The 17233-nt window shown below is 35.0% G+C and overlaps 1 protein-coding gene across 1 annotated transcript in view; it reads right to left on the reverse strand.

The window, feature by feature from the left end:
- LOC149780166 (uncharacterized) overlaps window positions 1-17233 on the reverse strand; it is an 89674-nt gene that overhangs the window by 70274 nt on the left and 2167 nt on the right. Inside the window, exon 2 of the mRNA XM_089936180.1 lies at window positions 9965-10142. Coding sequence (XP_089792306.1) covers window positions 9965-10031 — 67 coding nt within the window. The 5' untranslated portion in view covers window positions 10032-10142. The remainder of the gene's footprint in view (window positions 1-9964; window positions 10143-17233) is intronic.

Below are 17233 nucleotides of genomic sequence, written 5' to 3' on the forward strand. Positions count from 1 at the left end.
GTTGTGTTTGATCTAATCATGCTTGCCGTATCTCTTTGTGTTTTAGAGGTCATATTTCTTCTTAAGTAAATACACGCATCAATAGACAGACAGATTGGGTCATCATCCTTGAGTTTCACTGTACTTTCGGTTCTTTACTTCATACAAGCCCCAAATTTATTAGTTTGAAAACGAAAAGATAACATGCCCCTCAATACTGTAACACGTCTGTTCTGACTCTACCGATGTGAGTGTGAGTGTTTATGTCGAAATGTTTAAGTGAGATATAAAAAAAATGGTCAGTTTGAAAACGCGAACCAATACTGTGACGCTCAGTATTTTGATGTGGTAAGAGGAAATGGTACAACACACACAAAGAGGGCTTGTAAGTTCACATTTCAGTCTGTCTGCACTGTAATGGTAACAACGCAAGAACATAGGGATTATTATGCCACACAGTCCTAGAACAAAACAATGCATCACCCGTTGTAAGCCATTTCATTGGCTATACTTATTTTCTTACCGCGTTCGCTTCGAATTGACTTGAGTAGCTATTCAGACAGTGACGAGAATGGCCATGCTTTACTGGGTCTATCCTATAGGCGATTTATATAAAAAAAATATTTTTAAAAATTAAACTAATGCACGAACATTCGTACCATGGGCGATCCCATGGAAATTGTGTCCGTCTTATTGCAAAATACATCAACATTTAATTTAACCGTGCAGATCGCTAGAACAAACCTCTGATAATATACATTTTGAAAAGTGTTGTGTGACACGGATTGCCATTGTCGCTTGGTGTCTGCTTTCTTGTTCGAAAAGAGATCGTTTCGTCTTGACTATAAAAATTTAATTTAACTAAGTTTTACGCACTACTTGAACTCATACATTTACGTTGTAGGTGTAAGCCGTCTTTCTCAGTTTTCTGGAAGTTCCTTTTTGCGTTTCTCAGATATGATACTATTTTTTATGGACCGAACGAAATTTCTTTTGGCGTGAATCAGGACTCGTGGTTTTGTGGCATAATTGGAGAGCATTGATTAAAGCTCAGTTATGTCGTCTTCGAAATCGCTGACACGGATTTGAACTAACACTTCAGGTTTTGTGTGAGGCGATACGGTACATCATTGCTTTTTACTTCCTCAATGAAATCGTTTCATCTTATTGCAAAATTACATTTGACTAGGTTTCATACGCAGCAGGTCCCTGTATATAAGGAGAGTGTCTTAGCGTCAGAGTATTCATTCCGCTCTCAAACGATCAAGAAGATGGAAGAGTCAGCACAGATCGACCTGCTGGTCAAATATTTGCTAAAAGTCATACGAAAGCATAATTCACATGCGAAAGTGGCAACAAAACTTACTCTTTTGATCGTTGATTTGATGAGAGTCATACGAAAGTGTGTAAGTGCTAATGAAGTTTGCTATATCTGCAAAGGTAAATGGGTATTTGTCTCCAGAATACCTGCTTCGTCTAAGAAAGAGAGACAAAAGTCAAGATACCTAATATCGTTGTCAGGAGAAAGGACACTGGAATTCAGAGTGCCCTACGAGAAAAGAGAAGAAACAAAAACAAGACGAAACAGAGAAGAGGGATTCAGAAGAAGAAGAAATTGAAGATGATGAAGAACTTGTGCCAGTAAAGACATGGAAATGGAAAAATTGACAATGTGAGCCGATGCGTTGGCCCTGATGTGAAATTTCATACTACCTTCTAAAAGAGAATAGACCAGAAAGAACACGTACGTGTCTCTTGGTCTTGACATTGTATAATAAGGATGGCGTGTTTTGTTTTCTACTCACACTTTATGAAATTGTGCCCTTTCACCTATCTCTATCCCTCTGGATCATGTTTTAGTTAGAATTGAAATGGAAGGATGTTTTCCTTCACGCACGCTCTTTAGGCATGCAAGTCGGTAAACAATAGTCAGTCTATTCCTCCATTATTTTGTGTCTTGATGTTTCCTAAATCACACACTGATGCCATAAAATAACGGGTTAAATGGGTTTTGTAGTGTTAGAAGTGGGGGGTGGGGTGGGGTGGGGTGTAGGTGTTTGGCAGAGTTGGTCATTGCAGGTGAGGGCTTAGGTGCTTTCAAAAAACTTTTACTTCTTCACTCTGTGTTGATAGTATATTTGGGGTTTGTATGCGTTCGCGTACGTTTGTGTGGATAGTTTATTTGGGGTTTGTATCATCTCCCTTCTGTGTTGATAGTATATTTGGGGTTTGTATGCGTTCGCGTACGTTTGTGTGGATAGTTTATTTGGGGTTTGTATCATCTCCCTTCTGTGTTGATAGTATATTTGGGGTTTGTTTTTTCCTCTTCCCTCTGTATGTGTGTGTGTGTGTGTGTATGTGTGTATGTGTGTGTGTGTGTGTGTGTGTGTGCGCGTACGTTGTGTGGGTGTGTGTATTGGTCTCTGTTTGTCCGTATAAAACTCACTTTATCCCTATCAGATACACTCTACCTACCTACCTGCAGTAGCGTGCATTCAGGTCAGCCACTTGCAACACTGTTGATATTTATCCCTAGTGTTCAGTACAGTGACGTCACTGACGCTGGAAATTTCGAGACTATAAATATCGACTTGGGGATTTCCACATTTTGTAGCTATACATATATACTAGAATTCATAAACAGGAACGTCACTCAAGCTGAGGCTATAAAAAGATAGTGGGATTTTCCAAAGGAAAAACCCACAAGTTGGAGCTATAAATAGATAGTGGGATTTCATAGGAATTTCAGCTGATTATAGATACATAGGTATTTATCGACGATCGTCACAGAAGTTGATATTGTAAGTAGTTACTAATTTTATCTATTTTATAGTGTGTGTGTTTATGTGTGTGTGTGTGAGTATGTCTGCGCGCGTACGTTGTGTGTTTCTGTGTGTGTGTGTGTGTGTGAGAGTATGTGTGTGTGTGTGAGTATGTCGGCGCGCGTACGTTGTGTGTGTGTGTGTGTGTTTGTGTGTGTGTGTGTGTGTGTGTGTCTGCGCGCGTACGTTGTGTGTGTCTATTGGTCTCTGTTTGTCCGTATAAAACTCACTTTATCCCTATCAGATACACTCTACCTACCTACCTGCAGTAGCGCGTATTCAGGTCAGCCACTTGCAACACCGTTGATATTTTATCCCTAGTGTTCAGTACAGTGACGTCACTGACGCTGGAAATTTCGAGACTATAAATATCGACTTGGGGATTTCCACATTTTGTAGCTATACATATATACTAGAATTCATAAACAGGAACGTCACTCAAGCTGAGGCTATAAAAAGATAGTGGGATTTTCCAAAGGAAAAACCCACAAGTTGGAGCTATAAATAGATAGTGGGATTTCATAGGAATTTCAGCTGATTATAGATACATAGGTATTTATCGACGATCGTCACAAAATGGAACGAAAAAATTGAAAAAGAAGAAGAAAATGAGAAGAGGAAGAAAGAAGAGGAGGAGGAAGAGAAGAAAGAAGAGGAAGAGAAGAAAGAAGAGGAAGAGAAGAAAGAAGAGGAGGAGAAAAAAAGAAGAAAAAGAGTGTAGGAGATAAAATAAGAACTTGGTGGAGAAAAAGAAGAAATTAGAAGAAGAAGAAGAAAACCCAAAGGCCCTTTTCAGGGCCCCCATATTTCTCGAAAAGAGATAGCCTTTCCATTGCCTACCCCTTTTTTATTTTGTTTTTATTTTTTTAAAAATAGAGACCCTCCCTGTTTCAATTTTACATAGACCCTATACAGTCCCAAGGGTTTTTGGCCATGTTAAATTTACATAGACCCTATATTGTCCCAGGGGTTTTGGCCATGTTAATTCCCATAGACCCTATATTGTCCCAGGGTTTTTGGCCATGTTAATTCCCATAGACCCTATATGTTCCCACGATTTTTCTCCATGTTAAATTTACATAGACCCTATATGTTCCCAAGGGTATTTTTAATGATAAGTCCCATAGACCCTATAAGATCCCCATTCACTACTAAGGAAGCTGCACGTTGAAGTTTTAGGGCTGGAGGAGGAGGAAAATGAAAGTGTGAGAGAGAGAGAATTCCGAAATTGGTGAAGAAAGTCACAAAGATTAATTTGGACAACATGGTCATCTACAAAAGTGCATGTATCAGAATTTCCTTTTCCTACACACGAAGTCATTGAAAAGTAACAAGGGACGCAGTACTAACCATCGCTGAGCAGAAATCGTAACAAGTACAGAAGAAGATTTACAGCAACGTGTTAAAATTATTATATCGCTGTATCGCTCAGTAAAATCGTATTTTTACTATTTAAATTTGCCCGTGTTGTTCATATGTATTGATGGTATGAGACGGTAAAGTTAATTACCGTTTTACATTGCTGTGCACATCAATTATTACTACATGATATCTAAAGGAGTGGCGGTATCATTATGCAAATGATCAGAATTTTCGTGATCTTGTGTGCGGGAATTATTGTGATTATTTCTTATGTCAACCCGATTTCATTTAGGTTTAGATGCTTATATCTTTATTGTCAAAGATGTGATCTTAAAGTCAACATCCATACCACTAAACAATTTATTTTATTGAAAGAGGAATGCATAGTATTTTGAATTTAAATAGGGGAATGTGTATTTGAAGATCGAAAAACAAATTTTAAGAATTTAGGCATATCTTCATATGTTGTTGACCTTTTATCGTAGCGCAACTGGTTAAAACAAAAAGTTATAGAAATTTTACTTTTTATAATGGATCAGTGCCAACATTGATTAAAGCCTCTACAAGATCAATGGACGTGAATGTCACTTCTTCCAAAGTAATCTAAGCAATTGCTTGATGACATATTATATTTTAAGAAAGTTGTAGCGTTAGGTTGTTCTGAAACTGAATTTCCCTTCATATATACAGTCATCTAGTCGAAACTACCACACACATGCATGAGGAAGATATATTTTTAAACCTGAGATTACGAAGTTCAAGGTTGCAGATGACATGCCCGCAATGACTAATACAGTTATATATTGACATCACATTGACATATCGGCTATGGAGTCTTCTTTTTATCTTGAGCTGTAGTAATAACTTTATTTTATTCATTTATTTCACTACGATGTTTCTTTTTTTGTACTTTCACAAAAGCAACTTTTCTGAAAATGGAAATGGATTATCCGAGTAGCAACGTATTCATTATGTTATTTCCGGAATGAAGGTAATCCGGTGAAAACCCCTACGATTAAAAACAATACTGGAAAGTTTTATTTTCTACGCACATGATTTATGTACATATAGTTGTTTCGGAAATGGGTGGTACTAGAAAAATATTAAATTGTTTTCAAGGTCTAATAATTCTAGGTTGGGGTTCGCACCAGTGCCGTCTTAAGGCATGGGCACATTGGGCAGTTGCCCAGGGCCTCACGCTTCTAGGGGCATCACGAAGCCAACATTGTTAATGAATATTGGCCAGTAGGGGACCCCAGTGCATTGCTTTGCCCAGAGCCTATTATGTTGTTACTACGGCCCTGGTTCGCACCGGGATATAGAAATTTTAGTCATGTGGTTACATTTAATTTCTGCGAGACACTATTGAGTGGAAGAAAAATAATATATTCCTTTGAAAGGGATTTCCTTATTTCAGCGCAAAATCCACGATATATTCGTTTTTTCACCCCATACCTTCCTTTCAAATTAAAACATTAATTTATTTTTGTAGTATAGTTTACCACCTTCAACACAGACAGTATTCATCAGGTACTAATATTTCATTTCCTATTTTAGAGTTCATTCGGTCCTAAAACAATTGGCAGTTTCATCTCAGTTCAATCGCACTGCATCTTCCATTCCTACAAAACAATAATGATTTAAATTTCTTTTAATGTTTTGCATGCATTGTACCAAAACAGTCACGAGCCACGTGCTATTGCTTGGTAAAAACAGCGTATTAATACGAAAACATTAATGAAAACAGTAGCATGGTCGGTGATTCGAAATACGCACGTTACACAAGTCAGAAAATCATAAGGAAAGGAACATTTAATTCATATAGTCAAAACAGTTGAAAGCTTTCCTCTTATCTTGGTGTTAAAAAGTTGAATGACTGCATTTACTCTCTCACTCTTTTGAACAAACGAACGAACAAACGAGCAAAAATGCACTTCACGATGTCTAAAGGTTTGTATAAAACGACGGTAACGCAAAACTTGGGCAGTAACGTATATTAAGGACTGGAGCCAAAACCCAGACATTAAGCGCAACCATTTTAAGGTATGATTAATTTTTGGGGCGTTTTGAATAATATCGGAAAAAGTGTAACTGCATACAGTTTTGAATTATATTTTTGGGAGGAAAAGACTTTTTCTTGTTGATACAGAATATGATTTGTTCTTCTCGTTTATTCTATTTTATTTATTACAATTCATTCTAGTTGAATATATTGTCAATACTTACTTATTTACTCTACATAAACCATTTGTATACCCTATAAAATATTTTGTTTATCAAACATATTCATCATTATTTATATTCAAGTAGGTAATGGTAGTATGTGGAATATTCAATGATGTTATGTTGTAACTAATTCGTATAAATCAGCTGAAATGTAAATATTTCATATTGTCATTGTTTTTTTATTCATACCATGTATAAACAGAGCACGAAGGAACTGTAAGTAAAATGTCTTTCGGCACACATACAACGAATTTTTATCCTTTGTAGTATGACTCAAAACTACTTTCGTTTTGTAGCCGCTTCCATCCCTGGAGAGCTAAGGTCGAGCTGAGAGACTGCTAAAGGGAGATTGTGCTACCCATGAAATCGTGCCACAACAGCGGTCAAAACCGGGACGTCTTAAGAACGTCGAGACATGGTATCCCTAGCCTCACAAAGTACCCTATAATTCACTATGCAGTGAAGATCGTTTTGGAGGGCGTAAATTTACAGTGAATAAGCCAACATAGGTCATATATTTACAGTGAGGAAGCAATTAGAGGGAAATCTAGAGTGCTGGAGCCATTTGAGAGAAAATAATTAAGTGCAAGATGTATCAGTGAACCATTCAATGCTTTTAAGAACGTAAAGAGCAGTTAATAACATTTTATAACAGTTAATAATATTTTATAACAGTTAATATCATTTTATAACAGTTAATAATATTTTATAACAGTTAATAATATTTTATAACAGTTTATAACAGTTAATAATATTTTATAGCAGTTTAACTGCTGAGTTTTTGTACTATTATGCAATAGTTGTTAATACATCACATTTGTTTAGTTAAATCATAATTTGTACAAGTGTTGTGTCCTTCTTGTTCATACGTAGCATTCCAACCATTCATGCGTCTATTTTGTGACAGACGATGCCAACGTGATAAATTAAGACTATTGGAAATTCAGCATATCCAAGGATATATTAGCGTGATAAATCAAGACTATTGGCAATTCAGCATATCCAATGATATGTTAGTGTGATAAATGAAGACTATTGACAATTCAGCATATCTAAGGATATATTAGCGTGATAAAGCAAGACTGTTGGCAGTTCAGCATATCCAAGGATATATTAGCGTGATAAATCAAGATTGTGGGCAATTCAGCATATCCAAGGATATATTAGCGTGATAAATCAAGACTGTTGGCAATTCAGCATATCCAAGGATATATTAGCATGATAAATCAAGACTGTCGGCAATTCAGCATATCCAAGGATATATTAGAACATTCGAAACCTTTTGAAGATTAGAAAACACGACATTTTAAACATAGTACAATGTACTGTTTATTCTTATGCTGAAATACACAATATATATGTTGTGGTTAACAACATTGATGTTATGGATACAATACTGGAACTTTTAAAGAGCCTTTGAAAGAAATTGCGTTATGATTCCTAATAAACCTATACATATGTGCTAATTGTATTTATGCCTTACTCTATAGCTTTGGTAGATTTTAGTGATTATTTGGAGTCGATATTTCTCAGTCAGGGTAATTAGGTAATTACGAGGAACGAGGTCATAGTGCACTGTATTCATGTACGGTATTCATGTACGGTATTCATGTACGGAATTCACAAAACTTAATCACAGTATGGATTAGTTTCGTAAACTGGACACTCGCTAATATACTAACCTCGGTAATTATCTGGATATTTTCAGGTATACGTGATTAGTAATTTAAAATGGAAATGATTCTTTGAATTGGGCGTTTGGGGTATGTTTTTTAAATGCATATTGGCTCGAAAAAGCTTACTTATAAGTCATTAGGTGACATTTGAAAAAATGCAAACCACATTGGTCAAGACTGTTCCGAATATTCAAATTTTATAGAGCAAGGGTATACACACTCCTTATCACTCTTACGGTTGAAACATTATTAGTAGGCAACACTATTTTAACTGTTGAAAACAACACACAAATATTTTAGTTGCGCAAAATTATATTAGGATGACTAAGAGATTTAATTAATTGACTGAACTCACAACCATTTGATCGCAATTAATTAGTTCTTATTCATCGTTATATTTTTTATGTAAGTGTAACCATATTTTCTGTAAAAACATTGGTACTGGCATCGAGATCTTTGATGTTAAATTGTCTTTCTAGTTACTATTGGGAAGGCTAATAAGCTTATGCTTTCTATTAAATCCCCCATATAATATTTTTGGAATTGCATTTGACAATGCTTCTCTAATTAATATGGTTTAAACTAATATAATAAATAAGTATCACACCTGTTTAACGCATTGTAAAAAGAATAGATATGTACATAAAAATACATATAAAATCAATGATCTCCTTGGGTGCAAAACAACCGAAAATCTTTCATCCTTTGTTTCCTGAATGCTAAATGATGAGCATGCGCACCATTGCATTTAGTGAGCCGAAGTGCTTCGTTCTCTGTGAAAGTAAAGTTATACCGGCCAACGGCAGCAGTATTGGTACTTATAGGTACTTTAATTTACTGGTAGCTTGTGTCCTCTATTGGTAATTTTATATTACCCAATTTATTTTTGTTTATTAGGTAAGTTAGGTCTTGGACATCAGGCAATGCATTGTTCCATCATATCACCTCTGGTGCAGCTAAGCCGGATCTGTCAAGTACACTGTTCCGTTAAGACATTTACTGCCGGTACGGTCCACCGGAAATATGAAGACGGCAGGGGGAGGGGGATGTAGGTGGGGAATCAGTACCATGCCATTTAAGAGTTAAACTCTTCTTGCAACACCGTATATTACTTAAAGTCTTTCCAAGGGAAATCCCTCGTAAGATGCCCCAAGACGTAGGTTTTCATGCGGCTGCAGAAAATTTGTATACACAGAAGGTCTGCGATTCTTTCACAAACATGGGTTGTGATGATGCAGCGTGAGTGATGTAACTGATAATAATGTTGTGAATATTTGACATAGTATAGTCAGAATAAAATTGTAAATTCCTGAATAGAAACACAGCAGGTGAGGTTTTCACATGCAGTAAATTTACTTAAATAGGAATGAGATGCGAAATTTATGTTACTTTCTCCAACATCGTGTCATTAGTAGACAAGAGAAATGAAAATGTTGATGAAAGTCCGACTCAATAGACAGAACATGCATAGTTATTGCGCAGTATTTCCGTTTAAAGAAGTTTAGTAGCTACAAATATTCCTTTTTATAATGATTTTCAATATAGACATCTCAAACAATAAAACAGAGCTGTTCTTGGCATTATACTGAATACAATTTTGACTTATCTCAAACTGAATAGTAGGTACACACAGTCGAACACCTGTTATGTACAGCCATTACTGTCAGCATACTCCTCTTCACCCGCCAGAATGTAGCAGGCCTAATGGAAATTCGATGACAGATTTTTTTATATATGCTAAGTAGTAAGACAAGTAGAACTATGCCATCTGGATTCCAACCTGTTGAAATTTTGACCTTTTAATATATCTTCCCCCTACTGCCTTTAGTACATTTTGAAACACCATGTAAATGTACAGGTGTGTTAGCGAAAAAGCAATTAGGTCAAACCATTACATACCTTCTAATTCCACGGTTCCATCTTTGACCAGATTGCAAACACCTTCTTGCATTCCTGCTGTGGCCATGTTGTTGTTTTAATTGACTGTACTGACTTCTGTACTGACTTTTTTAATTGACTGTACTGACTTTTAAGTGAAACGAGTTGTCGATCTCAGACTGCTGATGTCGGGACTGCACTGCAAAAGACAAGCAATCTTCCGTGTCACAATCCATGTCTACGTATATAACTGTTATTTAATGTATACACTGATGTACATATATTATCTTCTTTTTACAACAAAATGTCTTAAATGTCGCAAGTGAATATGTCCCTTTAAGAACTTATACAATAAGTATTGACTGTTTGCTGCTTGACTGTAAATACTGATTTGCATATAAACGGGGAAGAGTATTCAATTAGTATAAAGAATATAATAATCTTGCCTGCTAACTTCCGGTATAATTTATCCAGAATCAGTTACTGAGACGGATGAATGTGAAGATACGTATCATGAGGTAAATGCACTGTTTACAGCAAAAATAGCACAAATCATATGCTGGCAAAGGGGGCACTACGACGCACTAGCTCACGCCATAAATGTACATAGTAACGAGGATGACTCAACGAGAAATCCCTGTTGAATTTGTTTTAGTGACAATCGTTTTTCCGTGTTGAAACATTGATAAGCACAACGGCTAATTAATATTAGGATGCCACTTGGGGACAACGGAAATTTAACATGCTAACGGGGGGGGGGGGGCGAGATCCCTATACCATCCGATGAAAAAGGTATGAGTGTTGATATACGCTTTATACATATAAACATATACCACAATATTACGTAAGAGGAGAATGAGTGTAAAAGGAGAAATAAATACACACATATACTCACACAAACGTACAAACGTAAAATGAAAGTCTTGCCTATTATAGGAATATCCTGTTCTATCCGCTATTTTCCCGGTTAAGCTCCAAGAGCACACACACACGCACATACATACATACATACATACATACATACATACATACATACCTATATATACATGCATACATACATATATATATATATATATATATATATATATATATATATATATATATATATATATATATATATATATTCAAGCATATGAATAAATGAAGTATAAACGTATAATGTAAAGTACAATAAAGACAAACGTATATATATATAAATGAAGTATAAACGTATAATGTAAAGTACAATAAAGACAAACGTATATATATATAAATGAAGTATAAACGTATAATGTAAAGTACAATAAAGACAGGCACACATGTATAAAATGTGGTATAAACGTAGAATGTAACGTGCAATAAAGAGAGACACATATGTATAAATGAAGTATAAACGTAGAATGTAAAGTACAATAAAGACAAACGTATATATATAAATGATTGTTGTTGTTGTTGTTTTGGGGCTTAACGCCATTTTTCAGCAAACGATAGGCTATACATGGCGGCCAGTATTAATGGTGGAGGAAGAACCCGGGAAAACCCCGGAAAGAACCACCGACCCACGAGAAGCTACTGGCAAGCTTTCTCACATACCCACATTGGCTGAATCCTAGACTCGAACCGCCGCAGACAGAGGTGAGATGGCAGTGATTCGTAACGGAGAGCGCTTTAGACCACTCGGCCACTCGGGGCCCCTATATATAAATGAAGTATAAACGTAGAATGTAAAGTACAATAAAGACACACGTATATGTATAAACGAAGTATAAACGTATAATGTAAAGTACAATAAAGACAAACGTATATATATATATATATATATATATATATATATATATATATATATATATATATATATATATATATATATAAATGAAGTATAAACGTAGAATGTAAAGTACAATAAAGACAGGCACACATGTATAAAATGTGGTATAAACGTAGAATGTAACGTGCAATAAAGAGAGACACATATGAATAAATGAAATATAAACGTAGAATGTAAAGTGCAATAAAGACAGACACATATGTATAAATGAAGTATAAACGTAGAATGTAAAGTACAATAAAGACAGACATATGTATAAATGAAGTATTAACGTAGAAAGTAGAGTACAATAAAGACAGACACATATGTATAAATGAAGTATAAACGTAGAATGTAAAGCACAATAAAAACAGACACACATACAAATAAGGAAACACATAAGCACAATGGGTCAAATAGATCATATAAATATCAAAAACATGTATTTTCATTTACAACTTTATTTGTCCTTTTCATGTCAGATTTGTCAAAACCAAATATTCTTAAGGCTAGAATATTCCAAGTTATCTCCATTTGTGATGACATGTCATCTATTACTTGGACTGATCCTCTTATGTATTTGTGTCGTCCACCTCTTAGTCAAGGGAGGACCAAAATAAAAAGTTTTTATTTTTCCATTTTTCATCTGCGCTTTACGACATTACTCAGGCCTTCATTAAGCACATTAGTCCATATGTCCGTCCATGAACAGATCTGAAACCCTTCAACCTCTGTTTGGTTTCTATTTATCAAGCACTTTATGTTCTGAGCCCAAACGAAGAACTCGAAAGCAAACTGACCACATGTTTCCTATGGTTACGCCACATCCTAAGCATCAAACCGAAAGCAAACTGGCCATATATTGATCATGGTTATGTCACATTCTCAGCGTCAAATCAAATGCAAACTGTCCATATGTTTGCAACGGTTACTACACTTCATCAACATTAAATCGAAAGCAAACTGACAGTATGTTTGCAACGGTAACGGCATTTAATCAGCATCAAATCGAAAGCAAACTTGATATGCAAAGGCCTCCAAAATTCATTCATTCTTTATTGTTTGATTACACCAAAATCGATGTAAAGCTTTAACCAATCATACGTTTAGATGAATTCAATAATCAATCCTGTTTTTGCGAGTTATGACCTACGTCAAGAATATATGCTCTTCAAATAAGTAACAGAAATGAGTGAAAAGCAATAAGATTTGTCTAATTCAACCAATAATTTATTTTTCTAGAATACAAAATGAAAATGAAAACAATCTCACGGTATTGCGAATTAAATCCTAAAAAAAACTCTGGATTCTAGAGGTGGGCTTTCATGCGGCCCGCCAAGCGTTTTCATGCGGCCTAGGAACAAGTCATCATTCGCACTGACTCTGTTTATGTTACTCTGTTTATCAAATAAATGTGCTTCTGTTGAAGTTTAAGTTTAAGTTTTCAAATATTAACAACATATTAACAACTGAAAATTAATTAGATGTTATTTAGAAAAACCTTTCGTTTTTGCTATTTCAAATATTATTTATTTTACTTAATGAACTATGCGGCCCGCGACAAGGTGTAAATTTGTGTATGCGGCACTTGCACTGGAAAGTTTGCCCAAGTCCACAAGTCCTAATAATAAACGTTCTGAATAGGTTTAGCATAAGAAATCCAAATAAAATTCCGATATTCTTACAACATAACATTCAAATATCAAAGGCGTGATATTAATTAGAGTGCAGTTTTAAGTAATGGCTCATGATTGACCTATAATTAGCTTACTTATAAAATATTCCCGAATTTCCAAGTTGTATTTGATTTTATAACATTTATTATGAAGTCTTATTCTATACGATGTCAGATTAACGACCAATTGTTATCATTTTATACAAAGATATTGCTATTCGTCTATCTAAAATGCCTCAATGGCTTGCGAATACATTTTCAATAATACCAACCAAATTTAGTATGATTTTGCATGTTAAAAAGATCTTGGATGAATTGCAATATAACACACACTTTTTGACATAGTTTCCAGAGTTAATGGTCGTGATAATTTAAGTGTTGAAAGCACTTTACTATTAACCTAGGGGAGACAGGGACTATATAAATATATTCCTGAAATAAAGTGTGATTACAAAGCTAAATTGCATATGAGGATACAGATAATGTAATGTTAGTGGCGATTGCTATTGCACATGGAAATGCCGGTAAAGTAATGCTACTGGCAATTACTATTGCACATGGAAATACAGGTAAAGTAATACTACTGGCAATTGTTAATGCACACGGAAATACAGGTAAAGTAATACTACTGGCAATTGCTTTTGCACATGGAAATACAAGTAAAGTAATGCTACTGGCAATCACTATTGCACATGGAAATACAAGTAAAGTAATGCTACTGGCAATTGCTATTGCACATGGAAATACAGGTAAAGTAATGCTACTGGCAATTTCTATTGCACATGGAAATGCAGGCAAAGTAATGTAACTAGCAATTGCTATTGCACATGGAAATACAGGTAAAGTAATGCTACTGGCAATTGTTAATGCACACGGAAATACAGGTAAAGTAATGATACTGGCAGTTGATATTACTATTTTAACGTGCACATGGAAATTAGATAAAGTAATGCTGCCGGCCATTTCGTATTAATGATAGTCACGAATGCAGGCAATTGCGCAATACAGAGTAAAGCATAACATATCAAGGCACTTACTTTGAGAATTAGTTATTTATTTTGTTTGGCTGTGACATTGCATCCTAGCATGATCTAACTTTATTGTACTGTAATCTCTTTTTTTATTCGCATTTGTTTCCACTGATGAGAGGCTTTGGAATAAATCAAATTCGTTCGACCAATTTTCGCAGTTTTGATTTATGAGATTTTGTTTCGTACCCTCTAAAAATCACCTATCGACTTGAGAAATAATTATTTTGAAGAGGCCTTTATCTCCTGTTATAAAGTGTGCTGTATTTGTCTGGAGTTTGTCACACCAAGGAAAATAATGAGGGTTTCAGTTTTCTTTCCTGTTTGCACTTATTGTATTCAGCGATAAAGTCGGTATGATGCATTTGACAAATCACGGAAACACGAGGTCTGTACGCCAAGTACACCTGATACTGTCTACTGCGCTAAAGAGGCACGATGTCGACACAATAACCCTTATACGTTTGCATACATTCATATTTTACATTTCATGTGAAGCGAGTTTCCGTCTTCGTGTATAATTAATTGTTAAAATGAAAGCAAGTACATTTGTAAAACCAACATCAATTCACTATTTAAATTCATACTATTTAAATTCATACTATTTGAAATTATTTATTAGTGATTAGAGAAGACCCATAAGGACTATTAGAGATTTGCTTCATTAAAACTTGGGAATTTTCCCTTGTTTTCTTCTAGTAGACAGAGATTTTTTTATGAAACATGCTTTCAATGCAGTTTTTTTATATGAAAGTCGTCATTCTCGTTTATTTTCAAGAGTGTTGATAAACTTGTTCTGTTTGTTTATTTAGATTGAAGAGTATGCATGTTTAAAGATACTTCGTGATGTAATCTTCCCCTGTCTAATATAAAATGACTATGTGCAAAACGTAGTTTGCACATTCTGCATATGTATTGTGGAATATCATTGCCAATAATACTAAGCAAACAACGACACTATTCATTTAAGTACGCTCTTCATAAATCTCTTCTTTCTCAATGTGTCAAATCTCGAACATTAAGTAATCTCATGGAAAATTCCACTCTAGTTTTAAATAAGACTGGCCTTGAACTCAAATGTTAACTATCTTGTTTACAACGGAACATAATCTGAACTTAAAAAGTACATCCTACATTCTTTGACAAAGGTTAGCAATGTCGTCTTGCTACATTTGCAACTTACAATCATGGACAAAATATTAAGCACACGATATAAATTATATATACATAACAATTGACTCATCATTAATTGATTTATTGACTTATTAATTGTATGCGAGAACGATGGGAAATGTAATAGAGTGAAATAAATGTCACCAAATAACAAATAGTGTCCTGTATTTAGTTCGTCTTTATATTTTGCCTACCAGAAGATTGTTTTATTTGATTTATTCAATTTTGGAGGACATACTCGACAGGAAACATAGATTTATATTGAGTCATGTGTCCTTCGTACTTTATTTTTGAAAGAAATAATCAGATTGAAAAATGACTTAGCGTACCATGTATTTGGGTAATATCGATGTTCTACTTTCGTAAAATCTATTTAGAGTAATTAGTGACTGGAATGCTTTTCATATGGAATGATGATTTTTAGATATATATGTTGTACGTCTCTATATAAATGTGGCACTTATTAGTTTAGTAGATAGAGTATGCGGGATATTTATGTACCAGTTAAAGTCTTTATGCGGATCCTTCATTCAGAATCCAGTGACTGGTGGCTTTGACTGCTTTATCTCGCATCAACATTAGTATCTGTGTGACTGGAAAGCCAAAAGTACAGAATACTCTTGCCACATAGGATAAGCAGAGTATGAACTCTGGACGATCTGCAAACACTTTAGAAGTTTTCAAATTGTGCAGTGTTTGAAATATGACAGTAATTTCAGTAACGCAATGTTTTAAAATTAATTCAACCAGTTCTTTATCAATAAATCGCATAATGTAATATGATTTCGCTATATTTAATATCTGCCTCTCGGATGCATCTGTTATAATATATAAAGCACAGGTTTAATGAAGATATGTGTTTCTATTTCAAATTTCTTCTCTCTATGGAAATGGAAGACTTGGCAACTGGAGAGTGGACAAAGCAAGAGAAAATTAAGTCGTATTTCTGTCAGACAATCCACTCTCTCTTGCTGTCTGTCCCTCCCCATTCTGTAAATGCTATGTCTTCATGGCTATTTCCAATGTTCGGTCATATGCTATATTAATTGGAAAAATCTACACTACAGCCTCACTGACTCAAAATACCTGTTGGCCGTTGTTTTTACAACACTTTTATGATTTCCAGTTCGCAAATAAGACATGTTGCTGTTGGAAAGCTAAAGTCAGCAGAGTGGTTCTTCCTCGTATAAGCTTTGTTATAATGTATTGGTACGGTTTTACAGTTGTATCGTAATTCACTATTGATGCAGGGCCAGGATAACATCTTTATACACTATTGATACTGACCCAGTATAGCATCTTAATGCACTGTTGATACTGACCCAGTATAGCATCTTAATGCACTATTGATACTGACCCAGTATAGCATCTTAATGCACTGTTGATACTGACCCAGTATAGCATCTTAATGCACTGTTGATACTGACCCAGTATAGCATCTTAATGTACTGTTGATACTGACCCAGTATAGCATCTTAATGCACTGTTGATACTGACCCAGTATAGCATCTTAATGCACTGTTGATACTGACCCAGTATAGCATCTTAATGTACTGTTGATACTGACCCAGTATAGCATCTTTATGCACTATTGACACTGACCCAGTATAACATCTTAATGCACTATT

The sequence above is a fragment of the Sinohyriopsis cumingii genome, chromosome 16 (assembly GCF_028554795.1).
Source record: "Sinohyriopsis cumingii isolate HCF-2022 chromosome 16, ASM2855479v2, whole genome shotgun sequence".
Lineage (NCBI taxonomy): Eukaryota > Metazoa > Mollusca > Bivalvia > Unionida > Unionidae > Sinohyriopsis > Sinohyriopsis cumingii.